Genomic DNA, 19,878 nt, shown 5'->3' on the forward strand with positions numbered 1-19,878 from the left:
CAGAGAGGTTCATTTGCTTGTTTGCTTTTTGCTTAGCCAGTGTCTCACTATGTGGCTGGCCTCTAACTCACTCACTACGTAGTTCCGGCTGACCTTGAACTCACAGAGATCTACCTGCCTCTGCCTCCCAAATGCTGAGATTAAAGACCTGTGCTGTGGCCTGGTCTACAGAGTGAGTCCAGGACAGCCAAGACTACACAAAGAAACCCTGTCAAGAAAAAAAAAAAAAGACACGTGTTGTGGGCGGGGATTTAGCTCAGGGGTAGAGCAGCCACCTGGCAAGCACAGGGTGCTGGGCTTAGTCCTCAGCTAAGAGACGGAGGAGGCATATGCTGCCCAGCCTAAGGCTTCATTTTAGTCACGCTTCTACACCTGCATCTCAGACCCAGGCATTTGCTGACCTCGCCTCCTCAAAGGCCTTCCTGAACCTTTCCATCCCACCCCACAGGCTTTTTCTAGCCCTCACTTTCTTTGGCCTTGTTTTAGCACCTGGCACTACTTGCTTCATGAAGACCCATGGCCCTTGTCTTCTGTGACAGACATCCTATCACCCAGCAGCCACTGTGTTGTGAAGGGGTCCCAAAGACGCTGCCGGGGATGCTGAGCAATGTAGGTTCTCAGCTTCTCTCCTTCAAGGAGAGCGTCCTCATCTTTAATAAGCAGCTAATAATTTAAAGGGTGGTCAAACAGATGAAAAGGCCTCATCTAAGAGATGCCTGTGGCCAGCAGCCGTTCATTCACTATTCACTCGGCAAGTGTTTCCGGAATGCCAATACATCCATCATTTCCAGTACCAAAGACACAACAGAAAGCAAACAATCTCTGCTCTCCTTGGACATCTACTCCTGTGAGTGGAGCGAACAGCAAATGTGATAAATTAGGCAAATATATAGTATATTGCACAGCAACGAGTACTGAGGGAAAACTGTCAATGGGAAAGGGAAATACTGTTTCCATGTGATTGTACATGGTATGGCCAGACAAGGATCTTGGACTATTAGCAAATAAGCCATGTAGTTCTCAGGAAAATTTCTGTAAAGATTTTGACTTTAGTTTTTCTGTGTTGCTTTGTTTTGTTTTGTTTGTTTGTTTGTTTGGTTGGTTGGTTGGTTGTGGTATTGCTTTGTTTTGTTGATACAGGGTCTCATGTAGCTGAGGCTGAACTTGAAATCACTTTGTGACTGAGGATGACTTTTTTTAACCTCTATCCCTTCCGCCTCAGATTCCTGAGTGCTGGAATCACAGGCATGTACCATGATGTCTGGCAAAAACTTGGGCTCTTATTCTGACTAAAAGGAGCCTTTGAAGTGGAGGAAATGAAAAGAGAGAAAGGTTATTTTAGCACATTTCAATAACTCAATGCAGTCTAGTCAGGAACAATCACCACTGTTGCATAATGCTTACTGTAAGCCAAGACACTTAATTCTTTGATATTGCTGTCTTCAGAAGCTAGAAAGAGGGGGCTGGAGAGATGGCTCAGAGGTTAAGAGCACTGGCTGTTCTTCCAAAGGTCTTGAGTTCAAGTCCCAGCAACCACATGGTGGCTCCCAACCATCTATAATGTGATCTGGTGCCCTCTTCTGGCCTTCAGGTGTACATGAAAAGACTGAGACCAATGCTAATGGAAACCTAGCTTTAGTAGGATGCCCTTTTAAGGGAGGGGCAGCTCAGTGGCTAAGAGCACTTGCTGCTCTTGCAGAAAACTTGTGTTTGATTCTTTGTGCTCTCATCAGGTGGCTCACACCTTCCTGTAAACTCCAGCATCAAGGCTCCAGTGCCCTCTTCCAGCCTCCACAGACACTTGCATGAACACCTATATGCTCAGGCACACACATAAAATAAGTACATGTCTTATTATTTTAAAGGCACAAGTTGAAAACTTGTAGGGAAGGGAGAACGAAGGCTACAGTTGTCATGCTGGAGTTTAATAATGGTGGTCAGCCTGAAGTCGTGTAGAAAGTAGGAAATGCAGTTAAGAGAAGTGAAGAGCCCTCCAGGTGGTGTCGAAGGCCACACCTGGGATCTGCGGTCGTGGCCCAGGTACACCTGGTTGCGCTGCAGGTCTTTGCCTCGTCCATGGCCATCTGAAGGCTTGCCTCCAGTGCCTGGCAAGTTCAGCCTGGCAGAGGTGGGAGCTTCTGCCCCTGACCTGAAGCCGTGCTGGACTTCTTGAACGTCCTGCATGTTCTCCTCAAATGAGTGATCCCTGAGACGGCAAAGTGGAAAACCAATGCTGCTTGCTTTGTATAACTCTGGGAGTTACATGTTGTCGCTTCTGCTAGGCTCTGTCGGAAATGAGTAACCAAGCCCAACCCATGTTCAAATGGCGCACTCCTGCTCTTACACACACACACACACACACACACACACACACTTTAAATAAATCTTAGTGGGTGTTGTTGTTTTGTTTTTGTTTTTTGAGACAGGGTTTCTCTGTGTAGTCCCGGCTGTCCTGGACTCGCTTTGTAGACCAGGCTGGCCTCTAACTCACAGCGATCCCCCTGCTTCTGCCTCTCCGAGTGCTGGGATTCAAGGTGTGCACCACTGCGCCCCGCTCATCTTTTTAAAAAAGAAGAAGCTGATAAGGGCTGCAAATGTAGCTCAGAATTAGAATGTTAGGCACTGCATGCATGTGCCCCGAGTTTAGACCCAAGCACCAACCTTATTTCCGTTAAAAAAAAAAAAAAAATTCTTAACACCAATGTTCTTTCGTAGTCTCAGAGAAGAGAAATTATGCCAAGGACATTTGTGGGTACAGCTTTCATCCAGCAGAGCCCCAGTGTGATTCACAGGGGATCCACAAAAGTGTTCTTTTAAAAATTTTAACTTGTCTTCTTTTTTGCATGTGTGTGTGGGAGGTGTTCACATGCCAGAGTTCGTGGGTAGAGGTCAGAGGGCAGTTTGTAGGAGGGAGTCAGTTCTCTCCATCCACCGTGCGGGTCCCGGGGACAGAGCTCAGGCATCAGGCTCGGCAGCAGAGGCCAGCCATTCCACCCATCAAAGAGCCACGGAATTTTTCAAAGAATTATATTGGCAGAACCACTGTTGGCTTAGCTTGAAAGAAGCAAAATGATACAAAATGAGAAGCAACCTTTGGACTACCAAGTTCTAAAACAAAAAAAGGGGGTTGAAAAACTCTCCCAGAAGACAAAGAATAGAGGGCCCACTATTGGAGCCAAGCACTCTGAAAAATTATGCTCAGGTCTTGAGTTATTTTCTTTCACTCAAAGATTTATTTATTTATTATTCATACTGCATTCACCCTGCATGTGTGCTGAGCACCAGAAGAGGGCACCAGATGTGTCACTACAGATGGTTGTGGTTGCTGGGAATTGAACTCAGGGCCTTTGGAAGAACAACCACTGTTTTTAACCTCTGAGCCATATCTCCAGCCCCTTTGCTTTCTCTTTCTTTCTTTCTTTCTTTCTTTCTTTCTTTCTTTCTTTCTTTCTTTCTTTCTTTCTTTCTTTCTTTCTTATTTTTTTTGTCATTGTTTTTTTTTGTTTGTTTGTTTGTTTTTTGTTTTGTTTTTTTCAAGACAGGGTTTCTCTATGCACCTGGACTCACTTTGTAAACCAGACTGACCTCGAACTCAGAGATCTACCTGCCCATACCTCTGCCTAAAGTACTGGGATTACAGCCAGGTCTTGAGTTCTAATACCAATGGCTAAGCTGTCCCTTTCTGAATATTTTTTATGCATACCCAGACCCTTTTGTGAACAAGGTCTCACTCTGTAGTCCTGGCTAGCCTGGAACTCACTATGTAGACCAGGATAGCCTCAAACTCATTCAGACCTAAAACCCATTAGTCTTTGACTCTGGAGCTCGTGGGTTAAAAGTGTGCACACCACCCCTGGCTTTCTTAGTCGGCTTTCTATTGCTGTGATAAAACACGAACCAAAAGCAGCCTGGGGAAGAAAGGGCTTATTTGGCTTACACACACCCAGGTCATGGTCCACAGAAGATGGCCAAGGCGGGAACTGAAACAGGGCAGGCACTTGGAGGCCGAAGCCACAGAGGTGGGATGTTTACTGGCTTGCGCCTCAGGACTTGCTCAGCCTGCTCTTATGTAAACCAGAATTACATTTTCCAGGAGGACACCTCCTACAATGGGCTGGGCCCTCCCACCCCAATCATTAATCAAGGAAATGTCTCACAGACTTTCCTATGGGCCAATCTGATGAAGGCAATTCCTCAAAGAGGTTCCCTCTTTCCAGGTATATCTAGGATTATATCAGGTTGACAAAACCCAACCAACACACCAGACAAATACTTTGTCATGGAGCCCAGCCTTGGGATGTGATTGCTGAGATTAGTGTTAAAGGACTGGATTTCCACTTTGCTCCCTTGTGGATTCTTCTTTTTGAGAAGCCAGCCACCATGGCATAAGGACACTCAGATAGTCTGGGAAGATGCTCACATGGAAAAGGACTAAGTCTTCCTACCAGACAGCTCGCCTGCTTGTCAAGCATGGAGATGAACTATCTTGGAAATGGATCTTCCAGCCGTAGTTAAGCCTTTAGGTGAAGCCAGAGACAGGCTGGCTCCAGGGTCCAGTGTTATTTCCAGTATGTTAGTGTGTGCGTGCATGTGTGTGTGTTCGTGTGCACACGTGTGTGTGTGTGTGTGTGTGTGTGTGTGTGTGTATGTGTGTGTAGCATGTGTGTGTACGTGTGTGTGTGTGTGTATCTTACTTTTCTACAGCTGTGGTAAAACACCATGACCAAGGCAACTTATAACTATTTTGGTTAGGTTAGAGCACATGATGGTGGAGCAAAGGAATAGTTGAGAGCTCATGTCTTGATCGACAGCCACAAGGCAGGGGGCACATCAAAGGAAACTTTTGAAGCATCAAAGCCCACCCCCACTAACACCCATCCCCAACAAGACCACACCTGCTAATCCTTCAGTTCCACCAACTGGAGACCACATATTGAAACATATGGGTCACTATTCAAGTCAATCAGTGTGTTTCTATGCCTGTGCATGCAGTACACGTGGCTGGATCAGAATTTTGTGTGTCCTCCTACCGCTCTCCACCTGATGTCTTTGAGACAAGGTCTCTTATTGAACCGAAAGCCCACCATGTTGGCTAGCCAGAGCCAGTGAGCTCTGAGGATCCACCTGCCTGGGCTGCCAGGTCCAGCTTTTTGTGAGTGCAGGGTATTTTTTTTTAATATTTATTTATTATGTGTATGCATGTACACCTGCATGCCAGCAGGGGGCACCAGATCTCATTATAGATGGTTGTGAGCCACCATGTGGTTGCTGGGAATTGAACTCAGGACCTCTGGAGGAACAGCCAGTGCTCTTAACCTCTGAGCCATCTCTCCAGCCCAAGTGCAGGGTATTTTAACTCGGATCCTCACACTTGCAGAGCAAGGGTTCTTACCGACTGAGTCAGAGTCTTGTGTATCCCAGACTAGACTCAAACTTCCGATCTTTCTTCTCTCCACCCCTGAGTACTGGGATTGCAGACATACAACATCATGTCTGGTCTATGGGGTGCTGAGGTGAGGAAGCTAGGGCTTCATGCCTGCTGAGTAAGTCCACCCCAGCCTCTGTCTGGGTGACCTCCATTCACATTGTATTAAGGTGTGTCTCTGTATATTCTGCTGTTAACTGCTGAACCTCCAGTGATCTAAATGCTGACAGATTCCAGCGTTGTCATTGCTACTCAGAAATCTCCTGTCTCGATGTTGTGTAAAAATGACTCCCCAGTTATCTCTGATTGGTTAATAAATACTGAAGCTGAAGAGCCTATGACTAGTCAGAGGAGACAGTAGACAGGACTTCCATTCCCAGTCTAGGGGTCCCAGGTAGAGAGTGAGAGAGAGAGGAGAAGTGATGGGCCATGAGGAGTCGCTGTGAGGACAAGGCTAGAGCAGGAGCGCCCGGGTGAGACCAGATGGCTGGTAGCATGGGGCCTATGGCCGGGAAGTAGCCAGGATAGAACTGATGGGTGAGAACAGATCAGTATCTGCCCAGCTGCAGTGCGCCAAAGCTTAGCAATAAATGCATTAGAGCTCTGTCTCCTTATTTGGGAGCAGAGCAGGCACAGAAGAAAAAAAAAAAGAAAAAAGAAAAACAACCTTTAATTCCAACAACCCCTGCGCTGGTTTTGTTCTATAGAAAGGTTCTCACCATGTTGTCAAGCTATTCTCCATCCCCTGGGATCAGGCGACTCCATCTGAGCCTCCTGAGTGATGGGCCTCCAGGAGCACACTGCCACACCCTGCTAACATGTAGGCTCTCATGCCAGCACACCATGCCACCTATACTCAGCTAAATGAACCTCTTACTTGTCTTTCGTTTGTTTTTAACTTATTCACCGTTATTTTATATGCACTGGTGTTTTGCCTGCATGCATGTCTATGTGAGAATGCCAGATCTTGGAGTCACAGACAGTTGTGAGCTGCCATGTGGGCACTGTCATTTGAACTTGGACCCTCCGGAAGAGCAGACAGTGCCCTTAACCCTCTAACTTGTCTTTCTACAAACAACACTTAAGTCATCTGACCTTAAATATTTTTTAACTATTTTTTAGTGTGTACATATGAGCACAGATCTTCACAGAGGCCAGAATATGGTGTTGGATTCCCCCGGAGCTGGATTTACAGGTGGTTGTCAAGCACCTGACAGGGGTGCTGGAAACCAAATTCAGGTCCCCTGGAAAAGGAGTTGGTGCTCTTGACCACTGAGCCATCTCTCCAGCCCCTTAGCTGATACTTTAGTAAGTTGGTATTTTTAACCAAAATGCAGGATTTGGCCTTTTCCTCTCTCTGACATCATAAACACTTTGGATCCATCATTTGAGGTTGTCAGAACCCTCACAGTCCGGGGTCTGGGGAGACGATCCAGCAATGGCCGCATCTTCTGCTGCTGTGGTAAAGTATACCAACAAAAGCAGCTTAAGGGGGAAAGGGATTCTTTTGGCTAACAGTTCAAGGCCATCATGGCAAGGAAATCCCGGTGGCAGTAGCTTGAGGAAGCTGACCACAGTCAGGAAGCAGAAAACAATGATTGCTGGGATTCCTCCTTTTTACGCAGTCCGGGATTCAAGTGCAGAATATGTGGGTCCTGTTTAGCATGGGTCTTCCCTTCACAGGCCTGTGTCATGGCTAGCAATCTAAACAATCCCTCATGGCTGTGTCCGGAGGCTTCCCTCCTCGGTGAGTCCAGAGCCTGTAGAGTTGATGAGGTCGGACCAGGGACAGCCACTGAATTGTGAAGAGCTGAGTTTGGATCTCCAAAACCCGGTGAAACAGAATCCCTGAACGCTTGCAGCCAACTTGCCTGTTGTAACAGGTGAGCGTAAAGACCAGCACAGGAGATTGTCCTCTGACCCGCACACTCATGCTGTGCCATGTACACATGTGCACACCTGTAATCATGTACATAACCAACAAGAATCGTAAGAAAGGCGAGAAGATGGCCCTGCTGCCAAGCCTGCTGACATGAGTTCTATCCCCAGACCCCACAGAAAAGGAGACCGTGGTCCTTTGACATCTGCATGTGTGCTTATAGCACAATTGCACATAAAAAAGAAAGATTAAAAGAAAAAATTGTTAGGGTCCTTAGTGTGTTTTCTATTACTTAATTCCAATTCCTGCCATCTTAAAACCTAACTGATTTTCTACATCTTCGGAGAATTAATGTTTATATGTTTATTTATTTTAAATATAGAATTTATTTTTATGTTCATTGGTATTGTGCCAGCATGTATGGCTGTGTGAGGGTGTCAGGTCCTCTGGAACTGGAGTTACTGACAGGCGTGAGCTGCCATGTGGGTCCTCAGGAAAAGCAGGACTCATTGAACCTGGGTCCTCAGGAAAAGCAGCCAGTGTTCCTAGCCACTGAGCCATCTCTCTAGCCCCTAATGTTTATGTGTTGATTGGAGCTCCTAATTGGCATAAATTTACTCTGCATACATTCTTTAACCTGAAATCACCACTTGTGCTATCATTCAGCCCGTATGTCACCTCCCATTGGCTGGAGTCCGATAGCCTACATTTATGATACTACCTAAGAAATACTCCCCAAAAGACAATGATTTTAGAATGATGTGTCTAGTTTTGGTGAACTATGCTCCGTATTAGTAGCATGACGGACCACTGCTGGCCAAGAAAATAGATGTTCAAAATAGTCTAGTAGAAGACACTGGGGCTCACACACTTTGGCCACAGGACAAGGAGAAATGAAATTGTTACTGACCAGGAAACTTCTCCCTGTTGGGAAGCTTTTCCAGTACCAAGAAGGTGCTACTCAGGCTGTTGTGGGGTACAGTCATCAACAGACCTAACCAGCTGTGAACCCTATGAGAGAGAGCAGTGACCTGAGAGGCAAGATTTGCCCATGGGCGCAATTGTCACATGAATGTTATGGAAGAGAACAGCTTGCAAGAAGCTGTGAAGGTGATGCCTGGATTTTGTTGAGGACCCTAAAATGTTGGGAGAATACTTGCCAAGAGTTGTGAGATACTTGCCAAGAATAGCTGCAGACCAAGTGTGGAGCCAGCAAGAGAGAGAAGTATGCTACAGTCAACAAAGCCGAACACAGAGATCTGAAGAGCACGTTGAGATCACACATGGAGATGCAGAATTCGGACTTTGCTGTGCTGGCTTTCGGTCTGGCTTTGCTCCAGGGTTTCCTCACTATGCTCCCTTTCCTCCCTTTTGGAATAGTTTTATTGTATTCTTTGCCACTGTATATTGGAACTATGTGGCCTGCTTTTTGATTTTGACTATACAGGGGGTCATAGTTAAAAGGTTGCTATGAGTCTCGGAAGATTTTGAACTTTGGACTTTTAAATGGTGCGGAGACTGATAAAGTTAAGGGGGACTTCTGAAGTTAGACTAAATGCATTTTTTTTTTTGTATTATGATATGGCTATAAGTCTAGGGGAGGTGGTGAGTGAATGAATGTGGTGGTTTGAATAGGAATGGCCCCATAGACTCATACACTTGAATGTTTAGTCACCAGGGAGTGGAATCGTTTGATAGGATTAGAAGGACTATGAGGCATGGCCTTGTTGAATGAAGCTGTCACTGAGAGTTGGGCTTTTAAGTTTCAAAAACCCATGCCAGATCCAGTCTCTCTCATTCTCTCAGTCCCTTTCTCCCTCCCTCCCTCTGCCTATGGCTCAGGACGGAGCCCTCAGCTACTTTTCCAGCACCATGCCTGCCTACAGACCACCACGCCCCACCCCACCACGATGATACTGCACTAAACCTCGGAAACCATACACAAGCCCCCGATTAAATGCTTTCTCTTATAAGAGTTACCCTGAACCGGGTGGTCGTGGTGTAGGCCTTTATTCCCAGCGCTCAGGAGGCAGAGGCAGGCAGACCCCTGTGAGTTCTATGGCCAGCCTGGTCTAGAGAGTGAGTTCCAGGACAGCCAGGGCCACACTGAGAAACCCTGTCTTGAAAAATGAAGCAGCAGCAACAACAACAAAAGCGTTGCTCCGGCCGTGGTGTCTGTTCACAGCAACAGAACAGTGACTAAGACAGAGGTAAGCAACTGCTTTCTGGTTAGATTTAGGCCTGTGGCACAGGAGGAAGCCTGTTCCTGTACTGTGAATCTCACCAAGAACTTGTACTTGGGAGCTCCAAAGGTGAACTTACTGCTATTATTTTGCTAAATGGACACAGAATCAAGCTGCCTCTGTATCCGCACTTCTGTAATTAGTGCAGCAACCTGATGCCATCAGAGATTTTTTTATTACACTGTACAAGGTGGTTAACCCAGAAACTCACAGCTGATCAAAGGACAGAGAGTAAGTGTCTGTGGAGTGCTCAGCCACAAATGGGACAGCTACTTCACACCTTTCACCCGAGGCTCAGAGGCCACCATGGAAGAGGAGACAAAAAGATTGTAAGGGCCAGAGGTTGGGGAGGACCTGAGCAAAACATTGACTTCTGGACACGATCGGACCGCTGCACTCAAAAACTCACTGCAGCGGCTATGGCTGCCTGCGCAAGACCTGCACAAGATGAAACCAGTCAATATGCCAGTCAAGCCAATCCAGCACAGCAGGGCTAGGGGCTCATGAATCGCCACTCTAGCTAAGGACAACTGATACGTCTAGGGGAGCGGGCATCAGTTCTCCTGAGGGATGTGCCCCTGGTAGGCAGATTACAGTCCAGGGGACTGTACATGCTCACGAATATGGACAGCACATATTGGACATGGTGGAATGACGGGTTGCTGAATAGATATCTCAGAGGCTACGAGTACTTGCTGTGCTGAAGAGGATCCAGGTTCCATTCCCAATTCCCATGGGGTAGCTGACAACCACCCTTACCTCCGGCCGGCCCCAGGAGATCTATTGCTCTCTTCTGCTTTCTCAGCCACCAGGCACACATGAGATGCATATAAACACGTCTAGGCAAAAGGTACATACAAACAAATAAAAATAAGCCCTAAAAGAAGGAAGAGGAGAAGAAGGAGAAGCAGCAGCAGCAGCACCCAGGAGGCAGAAGTAGGCAGGTTTCTGTGTCCAAGGCCAGCCTGGTCTACAGATCGAGTTCCAGGACAGCCAAGACTACACAGAGAAATCTTGTCTCAAAAAATCAAAAAGGAGGAGGAGAAGAATACATAAAGTTGGAAGGCATAGGTGTGGGGGGGTCTGGGAGGAGTTAGGGGTGGTGTGAGAAGTGACTATAATAAAAATGTTATATGTCAAGGAACTTAAAAAATGCTGTATTTGGGGGAGCTTGAGAAATGACTCAGTGGTTAAGCGTACTAGCTTCTCTTTAGAAGACCCGGGTTCAGGTCCCAGCACCCACATGGTGGCTCACACCTGTCTGTAACTCTAGTTTCAGAGGACCTAATGCCCTCTTCTGGCCTCCTTAGGCACCAGGTGTACACATGGCACACACATATATGCGGGCAAAACATCCATACACTCAAATAAAAATAAATAAATCTTAAATGTATATTTAAAAATATATAATTTGTTGTTTTGAGACAAGATCACTCTATGTAGAACAGGCTAGATTTGAACTCACAGATGCCCATTCACCTGCATCTGCCTCCTAAGTACCAGAATTAAACGTGTGTACTACCAAGGCTAGCATTATATTTTTTCACAAAAGGAAAAAAAAAAAAAAAAAACTTGGACAGAAGAGATTGCTCAGTGGGTAAGGATGCCTGCCGCCACTCCTGGCAACTTAAATTCAATCCCCGGAACTCGCAGGGCGGAGGGAGAAAACTGACTCATGAAAATTACTCTCTGACCTTCAGAAGAATGCATGCTCAGCCTGTCTCAGTAAACAAAAAAAGGGGGGGGGAAAGAATGCATGCTCACTCCAGGGCACACACACGCTTACTAAACAAACAAACAAATAAATGGAGAAGAAACCCATGGAGATGGCACAACAGGGAAAGGCCCCACCAGTGAACTGAGTTTAATCCTTGGAACTCACATAGTGGTGGAGAGACCTGACTCCACACACATTCCCACATACACTCACACACACAAATTAATTAGTTAAAATTATTTTTAATTAAAAAACAAAAATCTAGTAGTGACACATATCTGTAACCTTGGCACTGGGGTGGTAGAGGCAGAAGATGAGGAGTTCAAAGCCAGCCTCAGCTACATGAAATTCTATTTCTACACATTAACTGGCTCAGCAGACGAAAGTGCTTTCTGCTCTTCTGGAGGTCAGTAACCAGCTCCCACATTTGGCAGCTTACAAGCGCACGTAACTCCAGCCACAGGGGGATCTGATGCCCTCTTCTGGACTCTACAGGTACTCATACTCATGCGACACACACACCACACACACCACACACTCACACACTCATACTCACATAAATAAAATAAATCATGGCTGTAAAAAAATGTGTGCGGGAGAAATATGTACAGATAAGATGAAATCACCGAAACACTGAAAGGAGCTGCCGAGATAGTGGGAAGAAGCTGAGGAGCAAAGAAGGCGGTGGTAGGACTGGAGAGGCTAGATGTTGAGCTACCCAACCAGAGCTGGAACCATGGCCGAGTCCTAGCTCCACCCAAAGTCGAAGCCAGGGCTTGAGGCACATCCTGGCTCCTTCCTCCTTCCTGCCCCTGTCTTCTCCTGACAGCTGAGACTAGACCAAGATTATTCTGAAAGGAAGCCTGGAAATGCAGTTTGTAGAAAGAGGCAGCCCAGTGAATCTGAAAACAGGTGAATGGTTGGCAGATAACCTCTTTCCTTATTCACAAACAATCTAGTATTTTGTTCGTTTGAATCTGAGACAAGCTCTCACTATGTAGTATTGGCTGGCCTGGAGCCTGGAACTCGCTAGGTACACCAGGCTGGCCTTAGATGGGTAGAGAACCATCTGCCTTGGCCTCCTGAGGGCTGGAACTGAAAGCAAACACCAACATGTCCAGCTGTTTCTTGAATGAAATCTATTCTTAAAAGCAGTCAGGTATCAAAATGCTTGTTCTAGCTGGAGGTGTTTATAATCCCATCATTTTGGAGGTAGAGGCAAGAGAATCAGGAGTTCAAGAACAGCCTAGGATAAAAGAGACCCTCCCTAAAACAAAGTCTTTGATCTGAAGATTCTAGAATCAACCAAGTCATATTTAACAGCAGGGAGTCTGGTCCAGACAACCTGACTGAGTCTTGTTGTTTTTCACATGCTAAGGGTTTGATTTAGAACAAGTTATCTCAACTATTTGTGACTCAGTTTCCTCAATTATAAAACAACACTGACTTCCCAGAGGTGTGGTCACCTTTCAGTGAGATAATATATGTAAAATGCTATGAGCATTGCCTAGCATATGATGAGTAATCCCTAGAAGCGCTGGAAATATTTGTTGACACACACACACACACACACACACATATATATATATATACATGTTGACATGTACATACATACATGCTGCATGTATGCCCCAGCACACAGATTGGAACTCTTTCATGCTTCATATCCACATTACAAGTAGCCTGAAGATAAATTTAATGAATATTTTTAGCAGTTCTGGAGATGAAACAAGGTGTCGCGGTATGGAATTTCCCACCCTCGGCACTATGTTGGTGCTTATTTTAGTTTAAATTGTGGGAGCCTTTCAGATTTGAAGTTTCAGATTAGGGTGTTCACCTTGGGGACTTCTCCATACCTGCACTTCCTTGTCTGTAAAATGGAAGTAACCACTGAATCCACCTCACAGGACTGTTGACTGCAGAGTTAGGTATATGCCTGAAATGTGGGGGGAGGGAGCTCAATTTGTGGTTCTTTTGTAAATATCACCCACCCGTGCCACAGGAAACCGGAATACCATCCTGTGAATGGAAATAATAGTGGCTATCCGGATAGGGGCACTTCACTTTCTCTGTCTGCCTCTGTTCAGGGCCCAGCCTACACTATCACTCACAAGGAACCTCGGAGGGAGCTGCGCTATCGCGAACCTCAATTCTACAGCTTTGCTGAACTGAGGAGTAATTTCCTCAAGTTCACAGAACCAGCAAGTGATGAAGCAATATTATGTATTTACCATTTGTTGCGATCTTACGGCGTCTCAGCCTACAGGAAGTGTCAGTTTCCAAAGCTGGGGCGGGAGCGATGAATAAACACTGTAACCGATAATTACAATAGCGCCTGGTCACTGGTTCAGCAAATGTTTACTACCAGAAGCGCCGCTGGCTCTCGGGCGCTGGGTCAAGAAAAAGTACTGAAAATGTGAGGGCCCGGAGACACTGAACAGTTAACACTTAACGAAGCAGGCAGACGTCCTTTGACAGGACGCGTCCGAGAAACAACGCGGGCAGCGGGCACCGAGCTAGCCGCAGCCCGAGCAAAGTAACCCGGAAAAGGGCTGAGCGGGGTGGGCGGGGCCGCGCCGTGACTGGCAGGGGTGGGGCCAGGCTGGCCGCGCCCCTCGTCGGCGGCTGCTGGGCTTCGGCCGGGGTCCGCCGGCAGCGCGAGCCGTGCAAAGCCGCTGTCCCGCTCCCCGGGGGTCGCGGGGACCGAGCCGCGCGCCGGGTCGGGGACGGACAGTCCTCAAAGTTTAGTCCGTGGGGGACGCAGCGTCGAGCCCGGCAGGTGCGGCCGGGCCTGGCGGGGACGCTCGCGGCCTTGCGGGCGAGCACGGCCGGGCACGGGTGAGGAGAGATCAACTCTGAAGTTGGCGAGAGGCGTCGCCCCTCTTCCGCTCCGCCGTGCGTCCAGCCGTGGCACCCCGAGCCCGGGGCGCTCCGGGGCTATGCAGCCCCCGCCCGGCGGCCCTGAGGAGCCCGCTGCCAGGTAGACGCACGGCGCCCCGGGACCCTGCCGGCACCCCTGTTCGACCCAGGATGCTACCGGCCCTCCCCCTTCTCCTCCTCCTCGGTAAGAGTCCCCGCCCCGATGTCAGTGCCCGCCGTCCCGCGCCCTCCAGAACGACCCCCGCCTCCTGCGACCGCAGCCTCTTCGAGCCTCGGCCCCTCTCCGGCTGTCCCACGTCGTCCCTCCCACCCACAGCCAGGGAAGACGACCTTTCGGCGAGGTCACTGCCCTCCTTCCGGCTCCTCTACCCCTTCCTATAAACTGCCCGGAAGTCTCAGATGGGCCTCCTTCTGGAGTTGCCCAGGTGAAGAAAACTTGTGACTCACTCTGTTGCCCTTTCTCGATCCCCCTCTAGGAGGTGCTCTGGCCCGTTCAGACCGGATCACTTTTCCAAATTCTGGTGAGTAGAGGGAGTTCCTAGGATTCTGGAGCATGGTAATGAACACACATCCAAGAGAAAGACTCTCTCCTGGATCCCGGGATCTACTGTAGTTTTAGAAAAGGGATCATCCATTATTTTGCAGAAGGGGAAACTGAGGCCCAGTGTGAGCTCACACCTGGCAGTTGTTATGAACCAGTGAGTAGAAACAGTATTTCCTCTGACTGTAGGCCCTGTGACTGGCACGAAGCCTACCTTAACGGTACTTATGGCGTTAATATTTAAGACGAAGTATGAAGAATATGGAAAAGAGATGGGGCTGGCTGACTCCTATAATCAATCCCAGCACTTGGGAGGCTGAGGCAGGAGGATCAGCTCAAGGCCAGCCTTAGCTACATAGTGACTTTGAGGATAGCCTAAGAGACTTTGTCTAAATTAAAAAAAAAAAAAAATGGAGAGGAGGGCAGGCCCAGTGGGCTTTAAGTGGTGGGCAGGAGTTTCTGTACCCTTTTGAGGCATCCGGAGGTAGCAAGCTTCGTGCGAGGCGGAATCTTAAAGGACTATCCCAGTGTCCCCCCCTTCTCCCTCCAGCTTGTGAGGCTCCCCCGGCAGTGCTTTCGGAAGTACAGGGCACTTTACAGAGGCCCCTGGGCCGGGACAGCCGCAGCTCCCCTGCCAACTGCACCTGGGTCATTCTGGGCAGCAAGGAACAGACAGTAACTGTCAGGTGAGAAACAAGGCAAGTCCCCATTTCTCTGTACCGCCCCTTCCCTCTCCCTCGGAAAAAGCCTGAAAACTCGGTTTCTGGGCCAGAGAGATGGCAGGTTGAAGCTGGGCTGCGGTGGGCGCTTAGCTTGGGCACAGGCCGTCTTTAAAGAACTCTAGAAATTACTCTGGGCTCAGCTAGACTCACCATGAGCCCTGTAATCCAGAGCATGCGTGGCCTACTTGTCAATCAGCTTAGACACTCCCTCGGAGGACTGTATTAGGAGCTCATTGGTGGGCAGACTGCGCCGGGTGTGCGGAAGGCCTGAGTCCAGTCCCCAGAAAGCGAACCTTCTGCAGGTCTGTCTTTCTGCATCCCGCTGCTCCACCCTTTCGCTCCCTTTTTTTCCACTTCCTTCCTATCTTCACTCTTCTCTCCCCTTTCCTTCTCTCCTCACGTCTCTCCTCCCCTTGGCTCTCCTCTCCTTTCTTTCTGTTTGCTGCTTTTGAGACAGAATTTCACTGTGTAGCCCAGGTTGGCCTTAAGCTTGTGGTCCATCTCATCCTCCCAAGTTTTGAGGTTTCCTGTGAAGTCACTATGCCCAATATTGATTTTTTTTTCGGGGGCTGTTTTTATTTTGTTTATTCTCCTTTCAGTACTGGGACACAACTCAGGGCTTCACACTTCCTAGGTGAGAGTACTCCACCTCTAAGCAATAATCCTAGCTCCTTACCCCAAATTCGCTAACATTCTGAGTCTCCTCCTTGGGGCCCATGTCAAATGGCTTTTTGCTTCACACACACTTCTTTTGCTAAGAATTTGCGCAGAGCTAGGCGGTGGTGGTGCACGACTTTAATCCCATCACTCAGGAGGCAGAGGCAGGTGGATCTCTGTGAGTTCAAAGTCAGCCCAATCTACAGAGCAAGTTCCAAGACAGACAGGGCTACACAGAAAAACCCTCTCTCAGAAAAACAACAAAGCAAACAAACAAACAAAAAACCCAAAAGCAAGGAATATATCCAGAAAAGTGTATAAAGGAGAGAACAATATAAAAAAATGCTGTTACAGCCCAGGGGACCAGCATGGGTTGTCTCAGATTTTACCTCGTGGGCTGTGGAGCTGAGCCGTTGTGGCTAGTTGAACTGTGGTACATTCTGCCAGCTAACTGCTGGGCACTGCACTTGAGTGATGGCGTTGTAGCAACTGGAAAATGATACGCCTGGTCTCACCTCAGTCCCTGAGCACAAGTCAGTTCTCTCAGAGGGTTTTAGGAAAGGGCCTGTGGTCTGAGGGTGCCTCTGTTGGAACCTTCCCTGTTGATTCTATTAACTGCCAAAGGATTGGCTGGGTTTTCATTTGGATCTCTGAATCATGGGTAAGGCAGTATTTGTACTTCCTGGGCTACCAGGCACCTGTCATCAAGGGAGCGAGCAAAACTCCAGCGCATCTCATCTCTTGCTCTTCTGTGCCTTGTAGGTTCCAGAAGCTGCACCTGGCCTGTGGCTCAGAGCATTTGACCCTGCACTCCCCTCTCCAGCCACTGGTCTCCCTGTGTGAGGCTCCTGCCAGCCCTTTGCAGCTGCCAGGGGGCAATGTGACCATTACATACAGCTATGCTGGGGCCAGAGCACCCATGGGCCAGGGCTTTTTGCTGTCTTATAGTCAAGGTAGGCTAAACAAGGAGCGCCCTGGGGCCAGTAGAGCAGGAGTGGGAGTCCCAGGGAAGAGACGAGGGTGTTGGGAGTTCTTCTGCTTCCCAGTCTCTATGATGCCTCTGCAGATTGGCTGCTCTGCCTTCAGGAAGAGTTCCAGTGCCTGAACCACCGCTGTGTGCCTGCTGCCCAACGCTGTGACGGGATTGATGCCTGTGGCGACGGCTCTGACGAGGCAGGTTGCAGCTCAGATCCGTTCTCTAACCTGAACCCAGCCCCTGCAACTCTGCCCTGCAATCTTACCTTGGAGGACTTTTACGGGGTCTTTTCCTCCCCTGGATATTCACACCTGCCCTCAGCCTCCCACCCGCAGTCCTGCCTGTGGCTGCTGGACCCCCATGATGGCCGGAGGCTGGCAGTGCGCTTCACAGCCCTAGACTTGGGCTATGGAGACGCGGTGCACGTGTATGATGGCCCTGGGCCCCCCGAGACCCCTCGGCTGCTACGCAGTCTCACACACTTCAGCAATGGCAAGGCTGTCACTGTGGAAACCCTGTCTGGTCAGGCTGTTGTGTCCTACCACACAGTTGCGTGGAGCAGTGGCCGGGGCTTTAATGCTACCTACCATGTTCGGGGCTACTGTCTACCTTGGGACAGACCCTGTGGCTTGGGCTCGGGCCTGGGGGCTGGCGAGAACCTAGGTGAACGCTGCTACAGTGAGGCACAGCGCTGCGATGGCTCGTGGGACTGTGCCGATGGCACAGACGAGGAGGGTTGCCCCGGCTGCCCACCAGGGCACTTCCCCTGTGGAGCTGCTGGCACCCCTGGGGCCACAGCCTGCTACCTGCCTGCTGACCGCTGCAACTACCAGACATTCTGTGCGGACGGGGCAGACGAGAGGCGCTGCCGGCATTGCCAGCCCGGCAACTTCCGATGCCGGGATGAGAAGTGTGTGTATGAGACGTGGGTGTGTGACGGCCAGCCGGACTGTACGGATGGCAGCGATGAGTGGGACTGCTCCTACGCTCTGCCCCGGAAGGTCATCACAGCGGCGGTCATCGGCAGCCTCGTGTGCGGCCTGTTGCTGGTCATCGCCCTGGGCTGCACCTGCAAACTCTATGCCATTCGCACCCAGGAATACAGGTCAGTAGGGATGGGGCAGGCTTCAGAAAAGAGGGGCCTGAGGGTGAGGTGGGGCCCTCCGGTTCCTGAAGCCTGGGCAGGCCCACCTTGAAGAGTGTTTCCTGTGCTCAGCTTGTGAGAACAGTCTCTAGGAAGGAAGAGGTATGACTTTGTACCAAGGCGTGGGACATGGCATAGCTCCATCTGCCCTGGCCTGGGTCTGGAGGGAAGAGGCCTTCCGGGCTGACTGGGAGTCCCTGGGAGGGGCTGTTGACCGGGCGGCCCTCCTTCCTTCTAGCATCTTTGCCCCGCTCTCCCGAATGGAGGCTGAGATCGTGCAGCAGCAGGCACCCCCTTCCTACGGGCAGCTCATTGCTCAGGGTGCCATCCCACCTGTGGAAGACTTCCCCACAGAGAACCCTAATGATGTAAGTCACTCCTTCCGCCTTGGGCCAGTGGTGGCAGCCTTGTCTCCTGCCTAGCCATCCGGCCCCCAACTCTGATGTCTGCCTCTTCTCCTTGCAGAACTCTGTGCTGGGGAACCTACGTTCTCTGCTCCAGATCTTACGCCAAGATATGACCCCAGGGGGTCCTTCAGGGGGCCGCCGTCGCCAGCGGGGCCGCTCTGTTCGTCGTCTGGTGCGCCGTCTCCGTCGTTGGGGTCTGCTTCCTCGAACCAATACCCCAGCTCGGGCCCCTGAGACCAGATCCCAGGTCACACCTTCTGTTCCCTCTGAGGCCCTGGATGACAGCACAGGCCAGGCCTGTGAAGGTGGGGCAGTCGGGGGCCAGGACGGGGACCAGGCTCCTCCGCTACCCATCAAGGCCCCCATCCCAACCCCAAGCACACTTCCAGCCCTTGCTGCTGTCACTGAGCCTCCAGGCCCACTACCCTCAGTGCCTGTAGAACCATCACTGTTGTCTGGAGTTGTACAGGTTCTACGGGGCCGCCTCCTACCCAGCCTGTGGTCCCCAGGACCCACCTGGACCCCAGCTGGACCTCACACAACAGGCTTGGCCCCAGAGGATGAGGACGATGTACTGTTAATGCCACTTGCTGAGCCAGAGGTGTGGGTGGTCGAGGCAGAGGATGAACCACTGCTTGCCTGAGGGTGCCTGGCATTTTGGGGGCTCTGGACACAATGGCTATGATCTTTGGAAGTGGCTCAGCTTCCCCCACTGATCTATGTAGCACAGAATGTTAGGTGTCCCTCAGGCAGGGAGAGAGTCCACTGGGAACATCTTCTGTGTAGGACTAGTGACTCCACCACCACCCTCCGCCCATCCTGCTATCCTGGTGGCAAAGGAGCACAGGCTTGGACACTACACCCTTCCCAACTCCCCACCCAAAAGTGGCCTTACGTTCCAGACTGTCGTCGGCTGGAGATCTTCTAGTCCCCAAGGGGAGGATTTGGCCAGGGTGATGGTTTTGCCAGCCTCCATCTCTGTGCCTGGTCCTCTTAGAGAACACAAGTGCGTTTGTCCCTTAGCTGCATCATTGTCCAGGAAAATCAAGGAAAAAAAATAATAAAAGAATTACAAATTTCAGCCCTTGGCAAATTAGCTATGACCCTGCACCCGGCCTCTGCCGTTCTCTGCCTCTCACTTTGCTCCTCCAGAGGCTGTGGCTCAGCCTTCTGCTTTTGCCGCCTTCTGTGAATTTTTCAACGGCCTGCCTCTCCTCTTAGAAGGCAGGACCATGCAAGGAACCCTGAGGAACAATCACCTCTATCTTTACTCACTGGGTTCCCGCC

At 49.7% G+C, this 19,878-nt stretch overlaps 1 protein-coding gene across 1 annotated transcript; it reads left to right on the forward strand.

Annotated features, from left to right (window-relative positions):
* Positions 1 to 13,872: 13,872 nt before the first annotated feature.
* Positions 13,873 to 19,672, forward strand: Lrp10 (LDL receptor related protein 10). The gene is made up of 7 exons (XM_055615687.1): positions 13,873 to 14,328; positions 14,621 to 14,665; positions 15,236 to 15,371; positions 16,827 to 17,017; positions 17,131 to 18,145; positions 18,423 to 18,552; positions 18,650 to 19,672. Exons 1-7 carry the CDS (start codon positions 14,295 to 14,297, stop codon positions 19,232 to 19,234), a joined length of 2,136 nt encoding a protein of 711 aa, XP_055471662.1. The 5' UTR covers positions 13,873 to 14,294; the 3' UTR covers positions 19,235 to 19,672.
* Positions 19,673 to 19,878: the final 206 nt, after the last annotated feature.

Source organism: Psammomys obesus, unplaced genomic scaffold (assembly GCF_907164565.1).
Source record: "Psammomys obesus unplaced genomic scaffold, mPsaObe1.curated_primary_1811, whole genome shotgun sequence".
NCBI classification, from domain to species: Eukaryota; Metazoa; Chordata; class Mammalia; order Rodentia; family Muridae; genus Psammomys; species Psammomys obesus.